The sequence below is a fragment of the Bufo bufo genome, chromosome 2, assembly GCF_905171765.1.
Source record: "Bufo bufo chromosome 2, aBufBuf1.1, whole genome shotgun sequence".
Classification (NCBI taxonomy): Eukaryota; Metazoa; Chordata; class Amphibia; order Anura; family Bufonidae; genus Bufo; species Bufo bufo.
In genome coordinates this window covers 562,735,069-562,760,567 of record NC_053390.1, presented here as the reverse complement: position 1 = coordinate 562,760,567, position 25,499 = coordinate 562,735,069, and the positions used below count along the sequence as shown (strand labels likewise).

The following is a 25,499-nucleotide window of genomic DNA, read 5'->3' as shown; positions in this document are numbered from 1 at the left end:
AAGGCGCGTGACGTCAGTGAGTGAGCGCCGCTCCCCGCACTGCCTGTATTACCGGAGCAAAGACAAAGTAAGAATACTGCTGTGAGCGTCGGGGAGGGGGATCTGTGGATGGCACTGTAGGGGGATCTGTGGATGGCACTGTAGGGGGATCTGTGGATGGCACTGTAGGGGGATCTGTGGATGGCACTGTAGGGGGATCTGTGGATGGCACTGTAGGGGGATCTGTGGATGGCACTGTAGGGGGATCTGTGGATGGCACTGTAGGGGGATCTGTGGATGGCACTGTAGGGGGATCTGTGGATGGCACTGTAGAGGATCTGTGGATGGCACTGTAGGGGGATCTGTGGATGGCACTGTAGGGGGATCTGTGGATGGCACTGTAGGGGGATCTGTGGATGGCAGTGCCATCCACAGATCCCCCTACAGTGCCATCCACAGATACCCCCTCCCCTAAACAGTGCCATCATGGCACTGTTTAGGGGAGGGGGGATCTGTGGATGGCACTGTTTAGGGGGGATCTGTGGATGGCACTGTTTAGGGGGGAGATCTGTGGATGGCTCCCTGTATTTAATGCAGAGTGTGTGTGTATATAATGCACACACTCTGCATTAAATACAGGGAGTCACCCTCTTGCAGATGTGTGTATATAATTTAGAGTGTGTGCATTATATACACATACACTCTGCATTATAGCTGCATTTCCCACCCTAGTCTTATACTCGAGTCAATAATTTTTCCCATTTTTTTGGGGTAAAATTAGGGGCTCGGCTTATACTCGGGTCGGCTTATACTTGAGTATATACGGTACACAGTTTATGGTATATGTTTGTACTAATTATGAATATTATTGATTTGCACATTGGAACACATCATGTAAACTATATTATTGATATATTGTTCACTATATGAAGATATTGTATGTATTTTTGAACTTGTTTTTATGATTATATTATTTATTAATTGATTATCACTTGATTTGCTGCTATGTATTCTGGGTATATATACCCCTGTGAGACACCATGTTTTATGCTTGATAAAGACTGCATTGAGCGGTTGAAACGTTGCAGAGGGGTAATAAAGGGTCCATCATTTTTTCACTTTACGTCTGGAGTGCTGCCTCATCTTTTGAACGTATGTCTATCTGTTAGCCGTTGAGCCTGCAACTGGGAGGATTTTGCACCCGTACTACTGGACTAGTGCTGCTGTGTATTTTTTGTTTGCTATTTAATATATATAAATATATTATGGCTAAAAACTTATATATATGTTGCCTCTATTTCTGACGTGATTCGAACTCTCAACCTTCTACATTACAGCCCAGAATGTTAACCACTACACTATATAGCTGCATTACTTTAAAAAAACAAAAGAGACTTCTGCTATATAGGAATACTTATACATCAAGTATTCCTATATAGCAGAAGTCTCTTTTTTTTTTTTTTTTTTTTTAAGTAACTGGCCATGCAGCTATTTAGTGTAGTGGTTAGGATTTGTGGCTATAATGTAGAAGGTTGTGAGTTTGAACCCCACCAGAAACTTTTCAGAAATAGAGGCTAAATTAGATGTAAATACAGTGGGTGTCCCCAAGCACTGACTCCATATATGGACATAGCTATATATGGAGTCAGAGCAGGGACTCCTAAGCCAAATTAGAGTCCCGAAACCCTCCCCTCTTCAGAGGAGGGGGTGCCTGGTTTAATGCTCAGGTTCTCCTATTGACTTCCATTGTGCTTGGGTGCTCTGTAGAGCACCCAAGGATCGGGAAGTGTTCTACTCGAGTACTTTGGTGCTCGGCCAACACTAATCCCTATGTTTCCACAACAAGCAATCTAAAAGCCGGTTGCCTCTATCAAAAATCCCCTTATGGATGACACAGACACCTTCTCCTACTACATGTTACTCTCAACCACCAGCATCCAAATTTTTTGAAGATGATAGTGGAGGAAACAAGTGACCACCTTCCTCCCCACTTCTTTAAAAAAAAAATCTGGATAATGGTGGTTGGGAATATGTGTAAGAAGTTCCATATTCATCCATAAGGAAAGATTTGAAACGGGGGACCAGCTCTTACATTGCCTGTTATAGGAATATGGGGACCTATGAGACCATGTTTTTATGTTTCATTAATAAAGTCTTAGTGTTTTTTCAGGCAGTGAGATACATTTAGTTGGAAACAAAAACTCCATATTATCTTCACTCAGTTAGCTACTTTGGGCATAGTAGTAGAAATTTAGAAATTTGATTTTATGGGGGACACAGTGGATGAAAAAGTGACCACCTTCCTCCTCACTTCTTTAAAAAAAATCGGGATGATGGTGGTTGGGAGTATGTGTAAGAAGTATCCATGATCATCCATAAAGTGTTATTTGATAGGGGTGACCAGCTCTTAGATTGCCTGTTGTAGGAATATAGGAACCTATGAGACCATGTTTTTATGTTTCATTAATAAAGTGTTAGGACTAGCGAACCCATGGAAGTTCGGTCAAACTTCAGGACAAAATTGAAGCCAATGGGGACCCAAACTTCACTTTATTATTTTCCGTTATAACATAGTTATATCGGAAAATAATAGAATCTTAAGACAGAATGCAAAAAGAATATGGCCATTTAGGGGTTAAAAAACAAATAAACAACTCACCTCATTAACTTGATTGTGCTGCAGTAGTCACTACTATCTTCTTTCAGCAGGACCTGCCAAAGGACCTGTGATGTGTGCAATGATGTCTTTGCCCTCTCCCACGTGTTGAGCGTGGTGACGTCATTGTGCACATCGCAGGTCTGTTGGCAGGTCTTGCTGAATGAAGATAGAAGAGACTGCTGCAGCGTGATCAAGTGGATGAGGTGTTATTTTTTTTACCCCTAAATGGTCATATTCTTTTGCATTCTGTCTTAGAATGCTATTATTTTCCTATTTAACCATGTTAATAATAATGGAGAATTATAAAATTTCCCGAACCCGAACTCGCAAAGTTTCATATGAACTCGAACTTTGCGGTTTGGGTTTGCTCATCCCTAGTTAGGAGCTATTTTAGTGTTTTTTTGTTTTGTTTTTTGAGGCAGTGAGATACGAACTACTATGGGCATAGTAGTAGAAATTTAGAAAATTAGATTTTGCTAAATCATATTCATTTCTATAGGACACTTGGTCTTGTTGCTAGTAAACTAGACATAATCCTAGACATACATTAAAGCTTTATGGTTCATTAATCAGACTGTGTTTCTACAATAATATTTTTTTTAACCTGAAATTTTCAAATGTTCAGAGACTCTGTTCATTGTTATTGTTTTTTTTTTTCCCTTCTTTTTAATCTCCCCTGTTTGTTTTACCATTACAATGGAAATGTATTTGTGCATTGAACTGATACATTCCAGTCTTGACAAAATAAAAAAGCCAATTAATTCCAGCTCTGAGGCATTTAGAGGTATTGAACAAATTGAGGTTCAGCTCCTAGACTGTTTCTCCCTTTTACTTTGTTTCCTCAAATCTGAAAAATTTAGAAGAAAGGTATGATCAATTGGACATTACAGAGTTCATAGCTGCCTAAATATAGACACAATCTTGCATTTTGAATGTCTTTTGCACATCACAATTATTTTATAAGGAAATACTATGTATTACTGACACTCACTTGTGTCTAAATCTGAGAATCCTTTTGATGAAAGAGAAAAGAGCTTGTGAATGTAATGAGAAATTGGCCCATAATGAAATGTATGTTGTTTGTTGGTGCCTGGCATAAATACTCATTCCACTAATCGTACCCTGCAATTTTCCTTTTTCTGCTCCACTGCTCATTCTAGTTCCTATAATCTTCACTCCAGTTTAGTCATTAACCCCTGTAGGAAGGCGCAAGGGTCCGTCATTGACGGAAGGTATGTGTCACCGAGGTTACTGGCCTTGGTGAGATAAGAATCGGTAATTTTGTGTGTCAGTGGCAGCTAGTGCTCGCTGACACTGTTTTACTTAGTGTGGCTGTAAAGCCAATCCGGGCCGGTTCTTATTGGGAGCAGCCAAAGCGCAGAGTGGGTGGCTGTTCCCCACGTCCAGTCCAGGTTTTGGACTGGGTTCAAAAACCCAGCCAGCAGCTCAGCTGGGTGTGGTATGATCCTCCAAGTGATAGTGGAGATGTGGGAGCTCTGTGTTTTTGGGAGCTGAGGAGATCCACCATACTGCAAGGCTGAGAGCTGCATGAGAAACGCCTGCTGGGAGTCAGGCGCCCTGAAGCCTGCTGTGGTCTGCCAGGTGATTTATGTTATTTTGAGAACTCTTGCTGTGCGAACTAACACCAGGACACTGTAAAGCATTGTTTTTCTTTTCTGCCTTCTCTGTGTGAATAAACACTGGACTTTTGTTTTTTCAACCGTGGTCTTGCCTCTGTATTGCGTCCGCTTACCTTGCCTACCAGAGCAAATCCCTACAATTGGTGGCTTGGAGCGGGCAAGCGCAGTGAGGCTGGCGTGATCGCCAAAATATTTTTGGTTTGCACACGGGTGTATGTCGCTTATCAAAACTGCTAGATTTAAACCTGTGTCACGTGACAAAATGGAGGCTGTTTTGAAGGCCCTCATGGAGGCTAATCTGCAGCAGCGAGAGACCAACCTGCAGCAACGTGAGGCTAATAAGCAGCAGCAAGAGACCAACCAGTTGCTGCTACTACATGTGATTGCTTTGCAAACAGCAGGAGCAACCCCAAGCATCCACAATGCCGGGAAAGCAGTCTGTGCAGCGATCCCTAAGATGACAGCCACAGATCACATCAAAACATACCTGGCGATGTATGAGAAAGTGGCCACCAGGCAAAGGCTGCCCCCGGACCAGTGGGCTGAGGTCGTTGCTCCTTTCCTGGCATCAGAGTCCCAGCGTGTGTATTTCGATTTGCCGGGAGATCAAGCGGCCGACTACCCAAACTTAAAGGGGGAGATTTTGGCAAGACTGAGGGTGAATGTGCTGTTCCGGGCACAGCGGGTGCATCAGTGGGAGTTCAACCCGGCTGAGCCCATGAGACCCCAGTATTATAACCTGCTCAACTTGTTGCAAAAGTGGCTACAACCTGACGTGCTGAGCCCCACTGCTATTCTGGACCAGTTGCTAGCAGACAGGTTCTGGAGGGCTCTGCCACCCCCTTTACATCAATGGATTGGCCAGGTCTCTCCAGGTAATGCACTGGAGATGGTTGACCTGGTGGAGCGCTATGAGGCTACCCGGAAATTACAGGGGGGTTCTTTTGGGAGGGGGCACTCAAATCCCGTGTTCCTCTGCCCCGGACCCAGCGACTGGTGCCCACCAAACCTGCCCAGGATGTGGCCCCTGTGGACCCCGCTCCAATGGTCTGCTGGCGGTGTCTGGAGCCTGGCCATGTTCGAGCGGACTGCCCACAGCAGGGGGAACCCCCTGGACACGAACAATGGCTTCCGTCAATAATTATATGCCAGGAAACTGTGTGCTGTGGGTGCTCCAGAGTCTCTGAACTCCCTGTGCAAGGTGGAGGTGGGAGACACTCAAGTGGAGGCTCTGTTGGACTCAGGGAGTCTGGTGACCCTGGTAAGGGTTTCCCTGGTACACTCCACTGAGTACATCGGCCGTAAGGTCGGAGTCATGTGTATACATCGGGACATAAAAGACTACCCTACTGCTATGGTGTCTCTGTCCACGGTTTCCGGCAGGTGGACCCACGAGGTGGCTGTCGCAACCAACCTTCACTATGAACTTCTAATAGGATGAGACTTCCTGGGCTTCCCGGCACTGTGGCCGGTTACGAGAGTGACTGATACCAATGAGACAGGGGTAACCCTAGCAGAATGGCTCGGCTCAGGGGGGAGACCAGAACCCTGGGAACCTGAGTCCGAAGGGCCAGCAGTAGGGGTGACTGCCACTTCGGTGTAAGAGGGGGAGACAACCCTGCTAAGTGTGATGGTGGGAGACATGGAGGACTTGCCACCGGGTCCTGAGCTGGCAGACGTCAATGTCTCCGGGGATAATTTTGGTACCGCCCAGCACCGGGACCCAACCCTATCCCGAGCCTGGGAAAATGTATTACCAGGGGCAGAGTTGGTGTTCCCCGTTTTGTGGTTCATCAGGATATGTTGTATCAGGTAAATCAGCTGCGAGGTGAATCCATCGAACAGTTGGTGGTGCCCCAGGCTTATCGCAAACTCGTGTTAGAGTTAGCCCACCAGCATGTTCTTGGGGGTCATCTGGGAATGCAGAAAACACAGGACCGGATACTACAATGGTTTTACTGGCCCAGTGTGTTTAAAGAGGTGGACGAGTTCTGTAAGTCTTGCCCGACCTGCCAGGCAACTAGCCCCCAGCACCTTTTTCACAGTCCCTTGGTGCCTCTCCCGATCATCGAGGTACCGTTTGAGTGAATCGCTATGGACCTAGTAGGCCCAGTACCGAAGTCCGCTAGGGGACATCAACACATCTTTGTTGTCCTTGATTACGCCACTTGGTACCTGGAGACAGTGCCACTGCGACATACATTGGCGAGACTTATAGCTAGAGAGCTAATGGAAATGTTCTCCTGAGTGGGGTTACCTAAAGAGGTCCTGACTGACCAGGGGACCCCTTTTATGTCCAAGGTCATGAGGGAACTCTGTAAGTTACTGCGTATTAAACAGTTACGGACGTCCGTGTACCATCCACAAATGGACGGACTGGTTGAAAGGTTTAAAAAAAATCTCTAAAAACCATTTAAAAAAGGGTGGTGTCCAAAGATGGAAAGGATTGAGACCTTCTTCTGCCCTATTCCCAGGCCTCTAATGGCTTCTCGCCCTTCGAATTGCTATATGGCAGACATCCTCGTGGTTTGTTGGAAGTAGCCAAAGAGGCATGGGAACAACAACCCACTCCGCATAATAGCATCCTTGAATATGTTACCAAGATGCAACAGCGGATAGAGACCATTTTGCCTCTTGTCAGGGAGCATATGGAGGCCGCTCAGCGAGCCCAGAGTCGGATCTATAATCGGCAGGCCCGGGTTCTGGTGCCGACCGTGGACAGTAAGTTCCTAGCCAGATAGCAGGTGCCCTACGAGGTACGTTGGAGAGGTACATTACAAAGTACACCAGCCGGGAAAGCAAAAACCGGAGCAGGTTTGCCATGTTAATTTACTAAAACCTTGGAAGAATAGGGAAATCTGTATGGAAGACAGCCCACGGCCGGTCTTTCTAGGGCAAGAGGTTACGGCTCCTCTGTCTGATGCAAAGGAAGCGGTTGCCACAATAAAAATTGCTGACAGCTTCTCCTCTAAACAGGCTCAGGAGGCCAGGGAGTTTGTTAGTCGGAACAGCGATGTGTTCTCAGACCTCCCTGGACACACTTCCGTAATCCAACATGACATTGTCACTGAGCCTCAGGCCAAAGTCCGGTTAAAGCCATACTGGGTACCCGAGGCTCGGCGAAAAGCCATCTCGGAGGAAGTGCAGCTCATGTTGCGGCTTGACGTCATTGAGGAGTCTAAAAGTGAGTGGGCCAGTCCTATAGTCTTAATTCCGAAGCCAGATGGGACGTTACGATTTTGTAACGATTTTCGGAAATTAAACAAAATATCTACGTTCGATGCATATCCCATGCTTTGGGTAGATGAACTTATTGAGTGGTTAGGCCAAGCCAGGTATTTTTCTGTTTTGGACTTCACCAAAGGGTACTGGCAGGTACCCTTGACGGAGGCTGCCAAGGAGAAAACTCCCTTTATTACACCAGAGGGACTGTAGCAATATAAGGTTTTACCCTTTGGCCTGCATGGCACCCCCGCCACTTTCCAATGTCTAATGGATATTGTACTTCGTCCACATCGGTGGTACGCTTTGGCTTACCTGGACAATATTTTCATTCACAGTACTGATTGGGAAAGTCACCTGCCCAAAGTACATGCCGTAGTGGACTCCCTTCGAAAGGCGGGACTAACAGCTAACCCAAAAAAATGTACGATAGGTTAGAGGAGACTTAATTCCTTGGGTATTTCATTGGGAGCGGAGTCAAACCCCAAGTAAGCAAAATAGAGGTGATACAGAATTGGCCCCGACCTGCCACATCTAGACAAGTAAAGTCGTTTCTGGGAATGGTGGGCTATTAAATGAGGTTTGTCCCCCATTTTGCCACTTTAGCGGCTCTATTGACAGGGCTTTTAAAGGGACAAAGGTCCGTGATGGTCCGCTGGAATGACCAGGCGGAAGAGGCTTTCTCCGCTTTGAAGTCGGCCCTGTGTGGGTCCCCAGTTTTGGTGACTTCAAGAGGGAATTTGTGGTAAAGACTGATGCCTCCGAAGTAGGCCTCGGTGCGGTACTGTCTCAGGAAGTCAACAGGGAGGAGCATCCCGTTGTCTTCCTCAGCCGTAAGCTCACTCTAGCTGAGACCCGGTACAGTATAGTGGAGAGAGAGTGCCTGGCCATGAAGTGGGCACTCGAGTCTCTCCGCTATTATCTGTTGGGGAGGAAGTTCCGTCTGGTGACCGATCACTCCCCTCTCAAGTGGATGAGAAAGGCCAAAGAGAGAAATGCTCGGGTCGCCAGGTGGTTCTTGTCTCTGCAAAACTTTAAGTTCACAGTAGAACACAGGGCAGGCCGGTTACAGGGAAACGTGGATGCCCTGTCCTGAGTACACTGTCTGGCATGTGTTCACCCCCCCAGGGTTGAACAAAGGGGGGAGGTATGTAGGAAGGCGCAACGGTCCGTCATTGACCGAAGGTACGTGTCACCGAGGTTCCTGGCCTCGGTGAGATAGGAACCGATAATTTTGTGTGTCAGCGGCAGTTAGTGCTTGCTGACACTGTTTTACTTAGTGTGGCTGTAAAGCCAATCCGGGCCGATTCTTATTGGGAGCAGCCAAAAAGCAGGGTGGGTGGCTGTTCCCCACATCCAGGCCAGGTTTTGGGCTGGGTTTAAAAACCCAGCCAGCAGCTCAGCTGGGTGTGGCATGATCCTCCAAGTGATAGTGGAGATGTGATGTGGGAGCTCTGTGTTTTTGGGAGCTGAGGAGATCCGCCATACTGCAAGGCTGAGAGCTGCATGAGAACCCTATGAGGTGCCCTAAAGCCTGCTATGGTCTGCCAGGTGATTTATGTTATGTTGGGAACTCTTGCTGTGCGAACTAACACCAGGACCCTGTAAAGCATTGTTTTTCTTTTCTGCCTTTTGAATAAACAATGGACTTTTGTTTTTTCAACCGTGGTCTTGCCTCTGTATTGCGTCTGCTTACCCTGCCGACCAGAGCGAATCCCTACACCCCTTAATTTTTTATTGGTGGTCTGGATCATTGAAGTTGAGAACATAGAAATACAAGCTATATGTGCATACTTACAATGCAGCATTTTCCCACATCTGCCTAAAACCTTTAATTAGTACTGTATGTCTATGGCATGTATAGGTGATATAAGTACCAAATAAAATATGGAAATAACTTTTTCACTGTATAACACTGTACTGTTTGGAAAATTACAAATGTTAAAAAATCAGATGGTAAATAGCTTAGATTGTACATGTTTCTATAATGTAAATTGGCCTTGTTAAGGCAGCAAAATTATGGAAATGATAACTTTTAGAGTAATGATGACAACCATATTGCTGAAAACCTCTCTAGAGAATCTAGCTTCTCTGAAGACTTTGTGTAAAAGAAAAATACAAATAGCTCATAGAACCTTTGTAATGATTTACATCTAAGACACTATTGAATGAAATATCAAGGGATTTATCATAATAAAATAATGTAATTCATTCTATAGAAACATATTGTTTAAGATGTCATCACTTTCTCCTAACAAAAGATGAGAAGACATATGGGGAGATTTATCGAAACTGGTGTAAAGGAAAACCGGCTTAGTTGCCTAGGACAACCAATGAGATTCCACCTGTCATTTTTCAGAGTTCCTTTGAAAAATGAAAGCTTTAAACTGATTGGTTGCTTTAGGCAACTAAGTTTTCCTTTACAACAGTTTTAATAAATCTCCCCATATTTCCAAATGATCATTTCATTATAAAATAGATAGTTTACCAAATAGAATCATATTTGCATAATGAAGTAAGAAATAAAGATGAGGAGCACAGCATCTTACAGACCTTTGCAGTACTATAAGCAATGTTGCTCTACAAGTATTAATTTCTAAAACCATTTCATTGGTAAGCCAACATTGCATTGAGGGATCTAGTGACAGCATTAGATTTTAATTACATAAAAGCAACATTATAGCTCAAGAATTTATTTATAAAAATATTTGGTCTAAAGTGTGTGACTTTAGCTTGCTCATAAGCTTGTCCTTAAGATAGCCATACATTTTATAAATATATATATTACAAACCCGCCAATTTGAGCTTAATTGGCCAACCATCTAATGCTTATATTTGTTTCCTGAATCTGCACTGACAGAATATAGTGCAGACATGTTAGCAGTGTCCTAACCCAGCATGTATGAGGGGGTTGAGAGGAATAGTTGTTGGCTGACGGATGTCTAAAGTGTGAGGCCGCTTTAGACAGAAGTAGATTGATGGTTAAACAATTATTGGTGAACAATTGTTAACTGAATTATCATTACGCCAATATAGCCATACATATGTTAACCCATATTGGCCACTACAGTCTTTCAAATTGACCATTTATGTTAAATAGCACCAGGCAAAGGATGAGTAATCATTCTAGTAATGTTCTGGGAATGGTCTTTATGGAAAAATCATTCATGAACTAACAACTATGAAACGAAAATTCTAAATATAGCCAACTATAGTACTTGTCTGCATTGCAGTGGTACTATACCTTCTATACTTGAAAAATGGAAGCTCTTCACTCACATTTTTGATCAAACGTGTGTTGGGCCCATCTACCAACGTCAAGGTGGCTTTTGCAGATGGATACCTAACACTAATAGGACCGCCTCTCCTGGACCTAAGGTTTAGTTGACATCAGAATTTAGCCTTTCTGTTCTTCTGCTCTGTTATAGGAGCAGAAAAACAGAAAGGGCGGATTTGGCACATAACTGAGCCGAACGGAGCCTACGGACCCCATAGACTATAATGGGATCCGTTGGGTTTCCGCTCAGAGGAAGATTTTTGAAGTGGAGACAAACAACATCTTGGAGAACTAACCACAGATCTTCTGTGGACATGGGTTTGCTCAAATCCTTCTGTCTCTTCATGAAATCCCAGATAAACTTGATTATGTTGATATTGGGGCTTCGTGAGTATGAATGGTGAGTATGACCCTTTATTGTGAGGGTCACTTCCAGAACTACTTGTTCTTCTTTACACTGAAGACAGTTCTTAATGGCATTAGCTGTATGTCTGGGGTTATTGTCATGCTGCAGAATTAATTAGGAGACAGATCCCTCCCTGATGTTATTGGATGATATATAGTTCTTCTTATGTAAGTCTATGCAAATGCAAATGCATAAGAGTTAACACACATACTTGGTGACTTATAAACACCTAGGTAATGTGTTATGACTGTGGCTTTGTATTTCTCAGCAATTATGAAACCATTCATACTTTGCAGCATTTTTACCACACCTGCCTTCAGCTTTTTCAAAGTATATACACACATCATAATGCTCTCTAAATATTTTGTGGTTTCACAGATAGTCTTAGCCATTTTGTCCCAAGTCTTGCTGGTATTTCGTGTGATGTTATATGATCACCGGGGCTCTAGAAAAGAACAAATCTCCATCCGTCCTCCAGTAAAAATCTTGGTATGTATCACACCATTGGAAGAGTAATGACTGTTTTATACATTGTTACATAGCAGTTATACCAGGAAGAAGGCAGGCTTAAAATGGTGTAAAATAATAAAATGACTCATACTCGCCCTAAGGAACCAAAGCCACTTCCGTTATGAATTTTTCAGGTCTCCCGGGCGTCTTTAATTCCTTGTCCGCCTCAAAACACCGTTGATTGCTTGAGTGTTCATTTACAGTGTGTCAAGAGTCCGAGCAGGAGAGGTAGTGGATCAGTAAGGTGAGTATAAACTATTATTTAAGCAGTACCTGTGCCATAATGTTTTATGCTATGCCAATAAAAAAAACATTGTGACTCTCTCTCAAAGGGGCTGTAGAGTTAAATTGTGTCCATCTCTATGGGCAGAGTTTGGAGATTTAGCAGACCAGTTTGTACATTTAATTTATTTTAATATTGTTATTAGTGTTGATCGAATCGAAGTTAACAAAGTAGAATTCAATCTGAATTTCAGGAAAATTTAGATTTGCCATGAACTTGAATTTCTTGGGGCTGATAAATCAATTTTCTCTGAAATGGCTGTAAAAATAAAAATACATACCCCATCCATTTGAACACGGAGAGACCATTGCAGCTATCTTGAGTGAAGAAAACTCGCCAAATCTCACATGCAATCACGCCACTACGCCCGGCCAGCGTGATTATGTGGTGACGTCATCACATCACAGTGCGTGAGACGGCCTCTCCGCGATCAAATGGATAAGGTAAATATGTATTATTTTTTTTTTTTACCCCTGATTAACCTCTTTAAGACTCTCAAATGTCTCAATCAGCGATGAACACAGCATCTGAGGGGTTCAATGAGAGGCGATGGCACGATAGTCTCTCGCCATCCTTGCATCCGCTACATGCAATGGAATGTGATCTGTAAAGAAGTACTTCGTAACAAATACAAATTGCTTGTCTAAGTTCGGTAAAGCAGCCAAATCGAATATTTGAAAACTTTGCTCATCACTAATTGTTATTGTAGACTCATAAAAATCAGATTGGAAAATCATAAATCATTTCCTTTTGCTAGATCCCACAATAGGGATTAGTCATAGCTGTAGCACCGCACACAGTATGCATATGTTAATATTTCCTGCTTATTATGAAATTGTGGTTTTAGGAAAAAAAGGAGAACAAGTAAATTCCAGTCTTAACCTGTTGTTTTGCTCATGGTTCTATAGCTAGAACGTTCAATGGTCCACTCTGGTCCCATAAACATGAGCAGACTGCACAGACAACACCACAAAGAGCTTGTATCTCATTGTCTGCATATAAACCCACCAAACCTTTTATTTTTGCATACATAAATATTTATTACCATAGATTAATATTCTGTATTATGAATGTTCTATATACAAAAGAAACAGAATCATTTGCATGTGCTCTCTCAGGCACCATTAAATGGGAATCTCAGAGGATCTGATGAGACACACACAGATGTAATTGTGGTGCAAGGCATCGATATGTAGAAGATAGTATAAACTATGGCTCTGATTAATCAACACCAGCGGGTGCTATGCGGATTTCGATAGGGGCTGTGGTGAAGACTTTTCCTAACTATTAATAAATGTCTTTTATATTCAAACCTTTCAAACAGAGTCCATCCTAAAATACATTTCAGCATCAGCTCCATCAAGCAGAGCTGGAGGGTCATAGAACACCGCACCGCAGCCTTTTCTTTCCCTTTTGTATTGTCAATTAAAAATGAAAAATTATATAGCATTGAATGGGGCCATGTTCTGAGTGTAGGAATGGCTGGCATAGTGCCCTCCGTTCTCTGGCCTGGAGAGTGGATGTGATCTTCTCTTAACATTGCATTCAGTGTGAACACACATGTGAATCAATTATTTACACATCACAGATTTTCACCTAAAATTATTCTCACCAGATCCATTAAATGGTAATTGGTTGTGAAATATGATATATTTAGTAATATGTTATTTATAAAGGAAATATTGCATTCAACAGTGTATAATTTTAGAATGAAGTTATAAGTTCCAATGCAGTCGCATAATGGAATTAGTTGCATTGGTTTCCCAGTTTTCTATCTGTCTGTCGTGTGTCCATCCGCCCGCCCGTCCGTCTGTCTATGTATCATAGTGAAATAAACTGAAAAGATGAAGCAGCACTGTGGTCAAGGCAGGTGATGGGTGCAAGCCTCCAGGGAGATGAGATTCAAAACAGATTGTTGGTGGACCGTTTTAATGGTAAATAAGCATCCTTGTTGTGTAACAGTGCTGCTTCCTATCACTTCTATCTATCTATCTATCTATCTATCTATCTATCTATCTATCTATCTATCTATCTATCTGCCTATTATCTCTGTCTACCATATATCTATTTACTATGTGTCATCCGCCTCTCATAGTCTAGCCATTGTTTTATTCTATCTATCTATCTATCTAATGTATCTGTCTATCTACAGTATCTGTCCGTCTATCTATCGTATGCATCTGTTGATCTACAGTATCTATCTGTCTACCTACAGTATCTGTCTGTGTGTCCATCCATTCATCCATCTCATATCTATCTATCGTATGCATCTGTCAATCTACAGTATCTGTGTACCTACAGTATCTGTTAGTCCATCTATCCATTCATCTATCTATCGTATGCATCTGCCTACAGTATCTGTGTGTCCATCTATCTATCTCATATCTATCTATCTATTGCATGTATCTGTCGATCTGCAGTATCTGTCTACCTACAGAATCTGCTAGTCCATCTATCCATCCATCTATATCTATCTGTCTATCCACCCACATCTAGTTTAGTGTAATAGATTAAACAGGATATATTTTCAGAAATACATAGAATTTGAATGTAGAAATTAAGGTATTAAGAGCTTAGGGATTTAAGTGACTCCTTTTTCCTTCCTGAAAAGCTGCACAACAGTCACATGTCAATGCAAGTGAATTTAGAGCAACAAAATAATCCTTTCTATAGGCAATTCCATGTGTATGAATGGAGGCAAAAGGAGAACTTGTTGTTTCATACTACAGAGCCATAGACACTCTATGGGGAAGATTAATCAAAACTGTTGCAACGGAAAACTGGCTTAGTTGACCATAGCCAATCAGATTACACTTTACAATGTAAAAATGAAAGGTGAAATCTGATTGGTTGTTTTCTTTAGGCCAGTTTTTATAAATCTCCCCCTATGTGTCATCACATGGTGCCTTCATTGTTCTCACCATGAGAGGTTAAGTGCTGAAAATGACATTATTATATTACTTTTGTCCTTTTTAACAAAAAAAAAACAAACAAAACATTTAACATCACATAGATTTTTTTCTGACCACCACTGTAGTATATTTCTATACATTATTTTCCCCTAGAAACTGCTAATATGTCCTATTAGAGCATATGGATATCATAGAGGGGAACTCCTTCTCTGGACCACCCATTTATGAGCCAGAACAGACATGTGCTCTTCCTGTCCTGTTGGACTTCTAGTGGCCTGCAGTAGACTTTGTATTACATGGATGACCAGTCATCTATAATACATTTCCCCTGCTAAAGGGGTAATGTCTGGCTGGCACTGGATTCCATTCCACACGGTAAATCAGCTGTTTGCTCGGAGTGCAGCATTTTAGAAGATGTAGTCTTTAATGAGAAAACTCAGTTAAATATTAGGGAAATGCATACGTAGGAATTCCCTAATAAATCAGTATTAATAGTTCCAAGAAAGCACAGACAATACAGAACTTGAAAGAATTTCAGATCCTTAGAGTTGTTCTAAGCTCTGGTTATCAGACCTATAGAAAAAGTGATAATGGGTTGAAGCCTATAGCTATTTAAAATGATGGGACCCTGGAGTTACCGATTGAGGGTCTATGGATGACTATTACCATCACAACAGTTGCTAACATAGCTGCACAACTCTGAGTAGTCCCTGCCAAACTATATACCTATTCACATAGCGTATAATTGTTATTAGAGCCAGCTTGATTCTGGTTCATCGTGACCAGGCTACGGCAGTGAAGGTTTATACATATAACCTATGAAGTCATATCCTAGTTCCATTAATACACCTGGGAAAGTATGTAAATGGCAAAGCCTAACTGAAATCACTAATTGCTTCTCTCTCCAATGGGACATTTCAGAGTTCCGAGATGAGTGCTATATGTATTGCATAAGTAAACGCTGCAAATGGAGAGGACTTCAAATGCCACTAAATCCCAGTTTAATTAAATCTTTGGGCAATCACCAGTTGCATATGAACAGATGATGGAGGAGGTGTGATATTTGAGAAAAAAATTGAGGTAAGATGATTTATTTTTAGTCTTTGCTGCATATGTGCTTTATAAATCAGAACATTTTTAATGGCTTCATAAAGCACCAAACCATTTCCATTCTACTCACGGCTTCTGTGCTCTTCTTACAGCATGCAGATCATTAGGAAACTATGAAGCAATCAAGTAATGTGAGTCTGATGAAATTACTCTAGCCATGTATTGGGTTCCTCCCCACCCCCATACACCCCCTCCTCACATTCATAACAGTAAGGAAAAGGTCTAACATCATAAGAACCTTTCTTTTGACAAATGGGAATTTAGTAAAGATATAGGTCTTCATGGCAAATACTTCTACATATTTTAGACTCTGGATGTGAGGAATGCTCAAAAGCTGATATTGTATTAAGCCGTCATGTATGATTGATATTTGTGTTCCCCATCTTGCGAAGTCTAGAGGTTGAAGACCACTGAAGTATATGAGACATCTTTGATGTTCTATTATTGATGTACCATTGATATAACCATGTCAGTTTTCTAGTAGTGATCTATTGAACACCTTTGAAAAATGCATCCTCTATTGATGCAAGTTCTTAGTACAAAGGTACCGGTTAATAACATCTACTTCCACATGGGAAAAACTGCACCTTAGTGGAATGTCTTTCAACCAGTTTTTCGAAGCCACATGTCCTCTTTTTCTGTACACCATTGCAATACATATCTCTAATCTATATATCTGCGGTATACCCTGTCCTTGGTTTAATTACACATCAGTTAATCCTATTATGGTTTTGATTAAAAATCTTTGATAATCTCTTAGCATATTTTTATTACTTTCAAAATGCAGGATTTCAAACTCTAGGCAAATTAGATTTTTTTGCCTACTTTTCTAATGATACATTGACAGCATTCTAATTATAAATGATTATACGCTACGTGCAACAATTATCAATTCACCAGTTTCATGGCAACATAAAGTTCTCCATAAAAAAAGAGCTAATCCCCTTGTCAAATACACTAATTGTGATTCAGGTTACATTAATTGTCTGGGAAGTAGCTTCATTGTTTCACCATGGAAGGATCCATCTGTGGTCACATGTTGTAAAGATGCAGATACTAGAAACAATAACCTGATAATTGCTCATCTATTTTATGTTACAAAATGGGAAAAGACGGAAGCATGCGCAAAGTAGACAATATAGCAACGTCTCACATTCATGGACTCTAAATTCGTCTAGAATATTGTCTTACTGAACATATTACAAGTTATTGATTGGCTAGGATGACCTCATTCTGACTTTGTTCTGATTTCCTACTGCTTGATTCTATTTCACACCATTACAATTCAATATAATACACAAGGCAGATTAATATATCCCTTGGCACTTTTTCAGCAGGATATATTTGACCCTGAGCCATGGTCAGTGACGTTTTTCACAACCTACTCTAGGTAATGCATTGCCGGTGCTGACCCATAGGTGAATTTGTGGAGGCTATAAAACAACCAATATAAGCCCAAACATCTGGCATCAATAGGGAAAGCACAAGACAATGTTAAGTGCTACATTCCTCTCATGAAGATTAATCTCGGTCTTTCATTCCCTCTCAATACATCAGAGACTTTTTATTAATGAAGGTTATATAACTAATGTATCCACTGGCTTTCATAATAGGTATTTGCCAGCCACCCTGACCTAAAATCTGCATGCCTTTCATTGAACTATGTGTCCGGGATTACATTCCTGTTAGGGCTAAAGCCTGATTTTCCTCCACTAAGTTTTCTTAAAAAGGAGTTACAAGATTTGATTTGGAGCTGAATGCAGGGTGGAGGAGACTAATGCTTATGTTCTTGCTGTAGTGATCTCCTCCTGCCCACTCCCTTTCTAAGGGGCCCTGCGTGTTCAGATTATAGATTGCCAGCCTCTGCTGGTGGTGTAAAGAAATCAGTGCAGTTTATCTCCAATACTGCTGTAGTATATCCTCCTCTTCTAGCACACATGCCACTTACATAAGAGCCTCCTAATTCCAGCCCCAGAATGCATCGTCCTATTTATGTGATAAATTATAGGCACATAATGTAGACTATTGTACTCAGGACAGAAATGGAAATATGTGAATGTGAAACATTAGGGCTAGATGAAACAAAATTGCTAATATCTTCAATTACACATATTTTGTTCCCAGAAAGGTTTCCTTCATTGCATCCTTGCTACCAATAGGTGGGGCCCTCAAGCTTTTGGCCACTCACCGATTCCTCTAAAAGGAAATCCACACACATCTCCTGCTTCACATTTTTTTCCTCTCTCTTTCTGTCTGCAAGGGTTTGTGTCCCACAAAGGCTGATCACTGCAGCCCAAGCACATGAATGCAGCCTTTTGTAAGCATCCCTCAGGCTCGCTGTTGCTTAGAACTGTGGGTCTCCAGGCAGCATGGGATGGTTTGAGCAGCACTAAATCCCACAGTACACATCCCATCTCACTCAATCACACCTGTCACAAGGACAACTCTTCAAACACAGGCTGACATTCAGTTGAGAAGTACAGAACATGCCACAGAATATTGATGTGGCCACATTTTAATACAGGCTTCATGGAATGTATACTCCTTAATAACCATAATGCAGAAACACCTGTATGATCAGCAGGTTGTCCTTCACTGGCCACATATGTACGTATTTACCTCACGTAGACATTTAAGGCGAATAAACTATGGTCGATATAGCAGGATGCAACATTTGTAATATAGTAACTAGAAGCAAGACTAGAATTTCTCATATTATGATTGTGCATACAGTATATACAAATATAGGTATAACCTCTATCAGAGCATATTGATTACTGCCAAGGTATTACAGTTCAAGAATATAAATGATGGAGGAAATCTTACCAATGTGGATGATTGAATCTGACCTGGAGTCCGCTCTTGTTCTGTCCCAGGATAAAACCCAGAAGACGGACAGACAGATCATAGTATGCAAAATGTCCATCTTCTCAATGCCTCTTGACCACGAATCAGTTCTTCATAGGTAGCCTATGAACAGCGTGGATAGTTAGATAGATCTCACAAGAGTTTAATTCCAGTGTTTCTATGGGGTTAAAGATGGAGTCATCAGGGTTAGAAACCAGGATAGATCAAAGAGGCAAAAGTCTAGAGACAAGTTGAATAAGAATAATTTCCTTAAAGCAAATCCAAACAATATATTTGATCCTCAGACTACAAATATCCATTAAGCATCCAGAGCTGTGCATCAAAATGATCTCACATGCACCAGTGAAAATCCTCCATCTAGCCGCATATACTACAGCAGACGAACTGCAGAAAATGACAATAATCCTTCAGGATCCTAGTGCAGTTCTACTTCACAGAAAGCCTTTCAGATAATCAGGGAGGAAGAACATACAGGATTGCTGGCTGCATGCAGCCTTTTCTTCATGCATCCTCTTCTATTGAGCAATGTGTGACAAATGTGCATGGGAATACATCAGCATCCAGCTGCAAAAGTAAGGAGCCGCTCTGTGAATTCGGAGCTTCCCTTCGGATATGCACTAGGATGTAGAGGGAATCCTGCTAGCATCCAAATGAAGTCAGAGCTTTATCCTCAAACAGGTTGAGCATACTGTTTAAGATGCCTTGGTATGAGAGAGAGAGAGCTGTCTGGTGGGAAGCAGTGCTGGATAACAGAACGCTCCCTGTTCCCAGCTCCAGCAGCAGACAGGCAGCCAGCACGTTGCCTAGAAATGAATCACCTAGGAGAAGCAGGGAAATACAGAGAGGAGATAAGAGGACCATCAAAGCCAGGGAGAGAGGCAGAAACTGAGAGCTGGAGAGGCATCTAGCTCCTCCTTCCTGTCCCTATCTGCAATACAAGGGGAGAAAAGACACAGCTCCCAAGTTCTCTCTTGGCCTTTGGAGACAGAGGAGGGAAAAGGCTAGGTTTCAAGCATAACTGATCCACAATGTGTAAACATGTTCATGTTTTCATGAAAATACATTCTTGTCCACAGCTGCAAGCTCCTCAATGCAACATTGCTCCTTGCAAAAAAATAATAATATTATGCTGCTACACACAGCATAGAACATGTAAATTATGTCTCTGCAGCCTATCGAGATAGCAAATGTAATTGACTTATTCCTTGGAATAGTATATAGATGATAGAAGATGTATAGAAATAGTAAAAAAAAAAAGATGTTTGATGAAATGCTCATCCAGGAACATAAAAAAAATAGTTGAATTTGTTCATATCAATAAAGCTCATATAACAGCGCACATGTTATGATTTAACTTTCGGACACACAGTAACTCTACACCTGGATATCAATCTTGGCGACCGTGGCTGTAGGGGGCAGTGTTTATTTACATGTACAAGTCCATATATTTTGCGATATGGACGCAATATGTGCATTAGCCTGATACAGCAGTTTATATGATGTGTTCACATGTGGCAGGTTAGATGTAGAAATTCAAGGAACTAAAGATCACTTCCATACACTCAATGGGATTGTTTTAGGAATGAACAAATATTTTGGAATGAATCGGATTTGTTTCAGATTTTACAAACATTTGTCTGAACAAAACCGAAACTTTTAATGTTTGCTTCGGATGAAACCAGTAAAACGATGCATGGCATCATTTTACTGCACATGTTATTAAGCAAAACCACAAGGGAGGAAGAAGAAGGATGCTAACATGACCATGGGAAGAAGGGGGCGGGGGCTTTTGCTCTGATTGGCTCATAGGGTGACAGACCGCCAGGATCAGCAAATCAGCGGGGCAGCGGGCAGGGAGATGTGTGTGCAGAACGAGCAGAATGTCATTTTGTGTTGAGCTGGTGATGAGGGTGGATGAGTAGATGCAGTGTCTGACAGAAAACAATCTTAGACAGTATACAGAGTCACAATCAAGCATCTCTTCTTGTGTAACAGGGGCATTGTGGAGAAATAATATAAAGAAATAATTGTGAAAAATACTAGAGACTTCAATCAGGGAAAACATTTTAAGGAGTGAGGGGCTGAAGAGCTGGGGCTAATTAATAGAGCTTTTCCAGAACTTAATTCTTGTTCTGTGCTACAAAACCAGCCACCTGAAAGCTGAAAGAAAAAAAAATATAATAATGTTTCTCATTTGAATAGAAAGATAGCTGTTCTTATTTTCCAAAACCTCAACTTTCTAAATAATGTTATAGTCAGCAGGGGAGGGCTGGCAGCCTTAGTCCTGGGGGGCAAATCCAGTCAAGTGGCCCATTTTTAGCCCCGCCCATTATTAAAAGCCCCTCCTACATATAATAGGCCACTCCCAACACACACTGTACAGCTGACATTCTATAGTTGAGGCCTGTCTCTACATATCATACGGAGAGGGGAGGCCTGTCCTGGCTGCACTGCCTGCTTATACAACAAGCTACAGCCAGGAAGCTCCTCTGCTCTCCTCCCTCCCCTGATCCTGCTCAGGGCTTGTGGTTCCCCCCACCATCTGCCACCCGCCCGTGGCCTGCTGCCCCCTTTCGTTGTTCTCACTCAGCTCTGAATCCTCCTTCTGCAAATGGCAGGAGGAGGAGCTGGAGCATCTCTTCTCCTACATAGCGCCACATACCTCTTACATCCTGTGATGTCACCTTTGATGTAGACGTTCTCTTTCCTCATCTTCTCCATTCAGACCGCCATGATGATTTTTCTGCCATCTCCCGTCTCTGCAGAGATTGAGAAACTGACATTAGTTTCCTGCCACCCCCAATACTATACTGCAGAAACAGTCCCCCTAGAAATACTACTACCACACAGATAGTGCCCCCAATACTGTACCCGCTATGCCCCCAATACTATACTGCAGAAACAGTACCACTGGAAATACTACTACCACACAGAGTGCCCCCTTCAACAATTATTGGCACACAGTGCTCTAAAAAATAACTGCGCCCAGACACTAATAGTATAAAGATAATGTCCCCCAAAAATAATTGTGCTAAGCTGATACTGTGCCAGGGTGCCCCCAAAGTAACAGTGCTCCCGAAAATCCCACCAATAGAAATAATTATCTGCCAGAGCACACTTAGTAGTAATAATGCCCCTATAGTGCCCTAGTAATCATGTTCCTCATAGCCCCCCAGTAGTAGTAAAGCTCCCCATAATACCCCCTTGTAGTACTAATTTTCCCTATAATATGACAGTACATGAAATACCCCCGCTTAGTGCCCGCAGTTAAGCTAATGTCCCCATAATGTATGCCAGTATAAAATACCCCTATATAGTGCCCCAGTAAATGCCCTCATACTGCTCCTCTCCCCCTCCCCCATAGTGTCCCCCATAATATGCCAGTAAAAAAAATGCCACTTAGTGCCCCCAGCAGATGCCCCTATAGTGCTCCTCTCCCCCATAATGTGCCAATAAAAAAATGCCCCTTCTTAGTGCCACCATATGCCCCAATAGTGCTCCACTCCCCCATAGTGCCCCTAAATAATGCCCCATAGTGCCGCTCTCCCCTATAGTGCCTCCCATAATGTGCCAGTAAAAAATGCCCCCTTAGTGCCACCAAATGCCATAGTGCCCCCATAATGTTCCAATACAAAAGGCCCCTTTAGAGCCCCCACTTCCCCATAGTGCCCCCAAATAATGCCCCTATAGTAACACCAGATGCCCCATAGTGCTGCTCTCCCCTATAGTGCCCCCCAGAATGTGCCAATAATAAAAAAAAGCCCCTTCAGATACCCCCATAGTGCTCCTCTCCCCCATGGTGCCCCCCCATAATGTGCCAGTAAGAAATGCCCCCATAGTGCCAGCTCCTCCAATAGTGCCAGCTCCCCTCATAGTGCCAGCTCCCCTCATAGTGCCAGCCCCCCCCATAGTGCCAGCTCCCCCCCATAGTGCCAGCCCCCCCATAGTGCCAGCCCCCCCATAGTGCCATCCTCCTTATAGTGCCAGCTCCCCCATAGTGCCAGCTCCCCCATAGTGCCAGCCCCCCATAGTGCCAGCCCCCTTATAGTGCCAGCTCCCCCATAGTGCCAGCCCCCCCATAGTGCTAGCTCCCCCATAGTGCCAGCCCCCCTATAGTGCCAGCCCCCCCATAGTGCTAGCTCCCCCCCATAGTGCCAGCTCCCCCATAGTGCGAGCCCCCTTATAGTGCCAGCCCCCCCATAGTGCAAGCCCCCCCATAGTGTCAGCCCCCCCATAGTGCCAGCCCCCCTATAGTGCCAGCTCCCCCTATAGTGCCAGCTCCCCCATAGTGCCAGCCCCCCTATAGTGCCAGCTCCCCCATAGTGCTAGGCCCCCCTATAGTGCCCCCCCCAAAGCAACCTCTCCTCCTCTCCACATCAATTCATCAGCCCCCGGCCCCCAGGGGCTGGCTGGGCCGGGGGGGGCAGGGAGGCAATTGCCCCCCAGGCCGCCCTAAAAAAACGGCCGCTGGGCCGTCTTTAACAAAAAAAATTATTATTATTTTTTTATTCCTGCAGGGGCGGGCTGGGACGGCTGCCCTAAAGCACTTAAAACGGCCGCTGTGCTGTCTGAGCACAGAGCGACCGGTACGGGACCAGGAAGCCACGGTGAAGGCTTTGAAGTTTGTACTCACCGGCGCTTCCTGGTCCTCGGCTGTGTCTGTGCAGGGCTGCGCACAGGCGTAAGGCAGTTTGTGAGTGACGTCACACAGCTGTGCGCAGCCTTGAACAGCCGACAGCAGATCGCTGGAGCCTGGAGGAGAGAGGAGCAGAGTGGAGGAGGCGGAGCCCGGCCAGCGTCCATTCCAGTTCCAGGAGCAGAAGGAAAAGTGTTTTTTTTTAGGCTGATGCAGGACAATCACTCAAAGGGGGGGGGGGCGGGGCTGATGAATTGATGTGGAGAGGAGGAGAGGTTGCTTTTGGGGGGGGCACTATAGAGGGGCCTAGCACTATGGGGGAGCTGGCACTATAGGGGGGCTGGCACTATGGGGGAACTGGCACTATAGGGGGAGCTGGCACTATAGGGGGGCTGGCACTATGGGGGGGCTGACACTATGGGGGGGCTTGCACTATGGGGGGGCTGGCACTAAAAGGGGGCTGCACTATGGGGGAGCTGGCACTATGGGGGGGAGCTAGCACTATGGGGGGGCTGGCACTATAGGGGGGCTGGCACTATGGGGGAGCTAGCACTATGGGGGAGCTGGCACTATAAGGGGGCTGGCACTATGGGGGGCTGGCACTATGGGGGAGCTGGCACAATGGGGGAGCTGGCACTATAAGGAGGATGGCACCATGGGGGGGCTGGCACTATGGGGGGGAGCTGGCACTATGGGGGGGGCTGGCACTATGGGGGGAGCTGGCACTATGAGGGGAGCTGGCACTATTGGAGAAGCTGGCACTATGGGGGCATTTCTTACTGGCACATTATGGGGGGGCACCATGGGGGAGAGGAGCACTATGGGGGTATCTGAAGGGGCTTTTTTTTTATTATTGGCACATTCTGGGGGGGCACTATAGGGGAGAGTAGCACTATGGGGCATCTGGTGTTACTATAGGGGCATTATTTGGGGGCACTATGGGGAAGTGGGGGCTCTAAAGGGGCCTTTTGTATTGGAACATTATGGGGGCACTATGGCATTTGGTGGCACTAAGGGGGCATTTTTTACTGGCAGATTATGGGAGGCACTATAGGGGAGAGCGGCACTATGGGGCATTATTTAGGGGCACTATGGGGGAGTGGAGCACTATTGGGGCATATGGTGGCACTAAGAAGGGGCATTTTTTTATTGGCACATTATGGGGGAGAGGAGCACTATAGGGGCATCTGCTGGGGGCACTAAGTGGCATTTTTTTTACTGGCATATTATGGGGGACACTATGGGGAGGGGGAGAGGAGCAGTATGAGGGCATTTACTGGGGCACTATATAGGGGTATTTTATACTGGCATACATTATGGGGACATTAGCTTAACTGCGGGCACTAAGCGGGGGTATTTCATGTACTGTCATATTATAGGGAAAATTAGTACTACTAGGGGGTATTATGGGGAGCTTTACTACTACTGGGGGGCTATGAGGAACATGATTACTAGGGCACTATAGGGGCATTATTACTACTAAGTGTGCTCTGGCAGATAATTATTTCTATTGGTGGGATTTTCGGGAGCACTGTTACTTTGGGGGCACCCTGGCACAGTATCAGCTTAGCACAATTATTTTTGGGGGACATTATCTTTATACTATTAGTGTCTGGACGCAGTTATTTTTTAGAGCACTGTGTGCCAATAATTGTTGAAGGGGGCACTATCTGTGTGGTAGTAGTATTTCCAGGGGTACTGTTTCTGCAGTATAGTATTGGGGGCATAGCGGGTACAGTATTGGGGGCACTATCTGTGTGGTAGTAGTATTTCCAGGGGGACTGTTTCTGCAGTATAGTATTGGGGGTGGCAGGAAACTAATGTCTGTTTCTCAATCTCTGCAGAGACGGGAGATGGCAGAAAAATCATCATGGCGGTCTGAATGGAGAAGATGAGGAAAGAGAACGTCTACATCAAAGGTGACATCACAGGATGTAAGAGGTATGTGGCGCTATGTAGGAGAAGAGATGCTCCAGCTCCTCCTCCTGCCATTTGCA

General features: G+C 43.8%; 1 protein-coding gene across 1 annotated transcript in view; it reads right to left on the bottom strand.

The window, feature by feature from the left end:
• GRID2 (glutamate ionotropic receptor delta type subunit 2) overlaps positions 1-18,924 on the bottom strand; it is a 1,570,293-nt gene extending 1,551,369 nt beyond the window's left edge. Inside the window, exon 1 of the mRNA XM_040418160.1 lies at positions 18,825-18,924. Coding sequence (XP_040274094.1) covers positions 18,825-18,924 — 100 coding nt within the window. The remainder of the gene's footprint in view (positions 1-18,824) is intronic.
• Between the last annotated feature and the right edge of the window lie 6,575 nt (positions 18,925-25,499).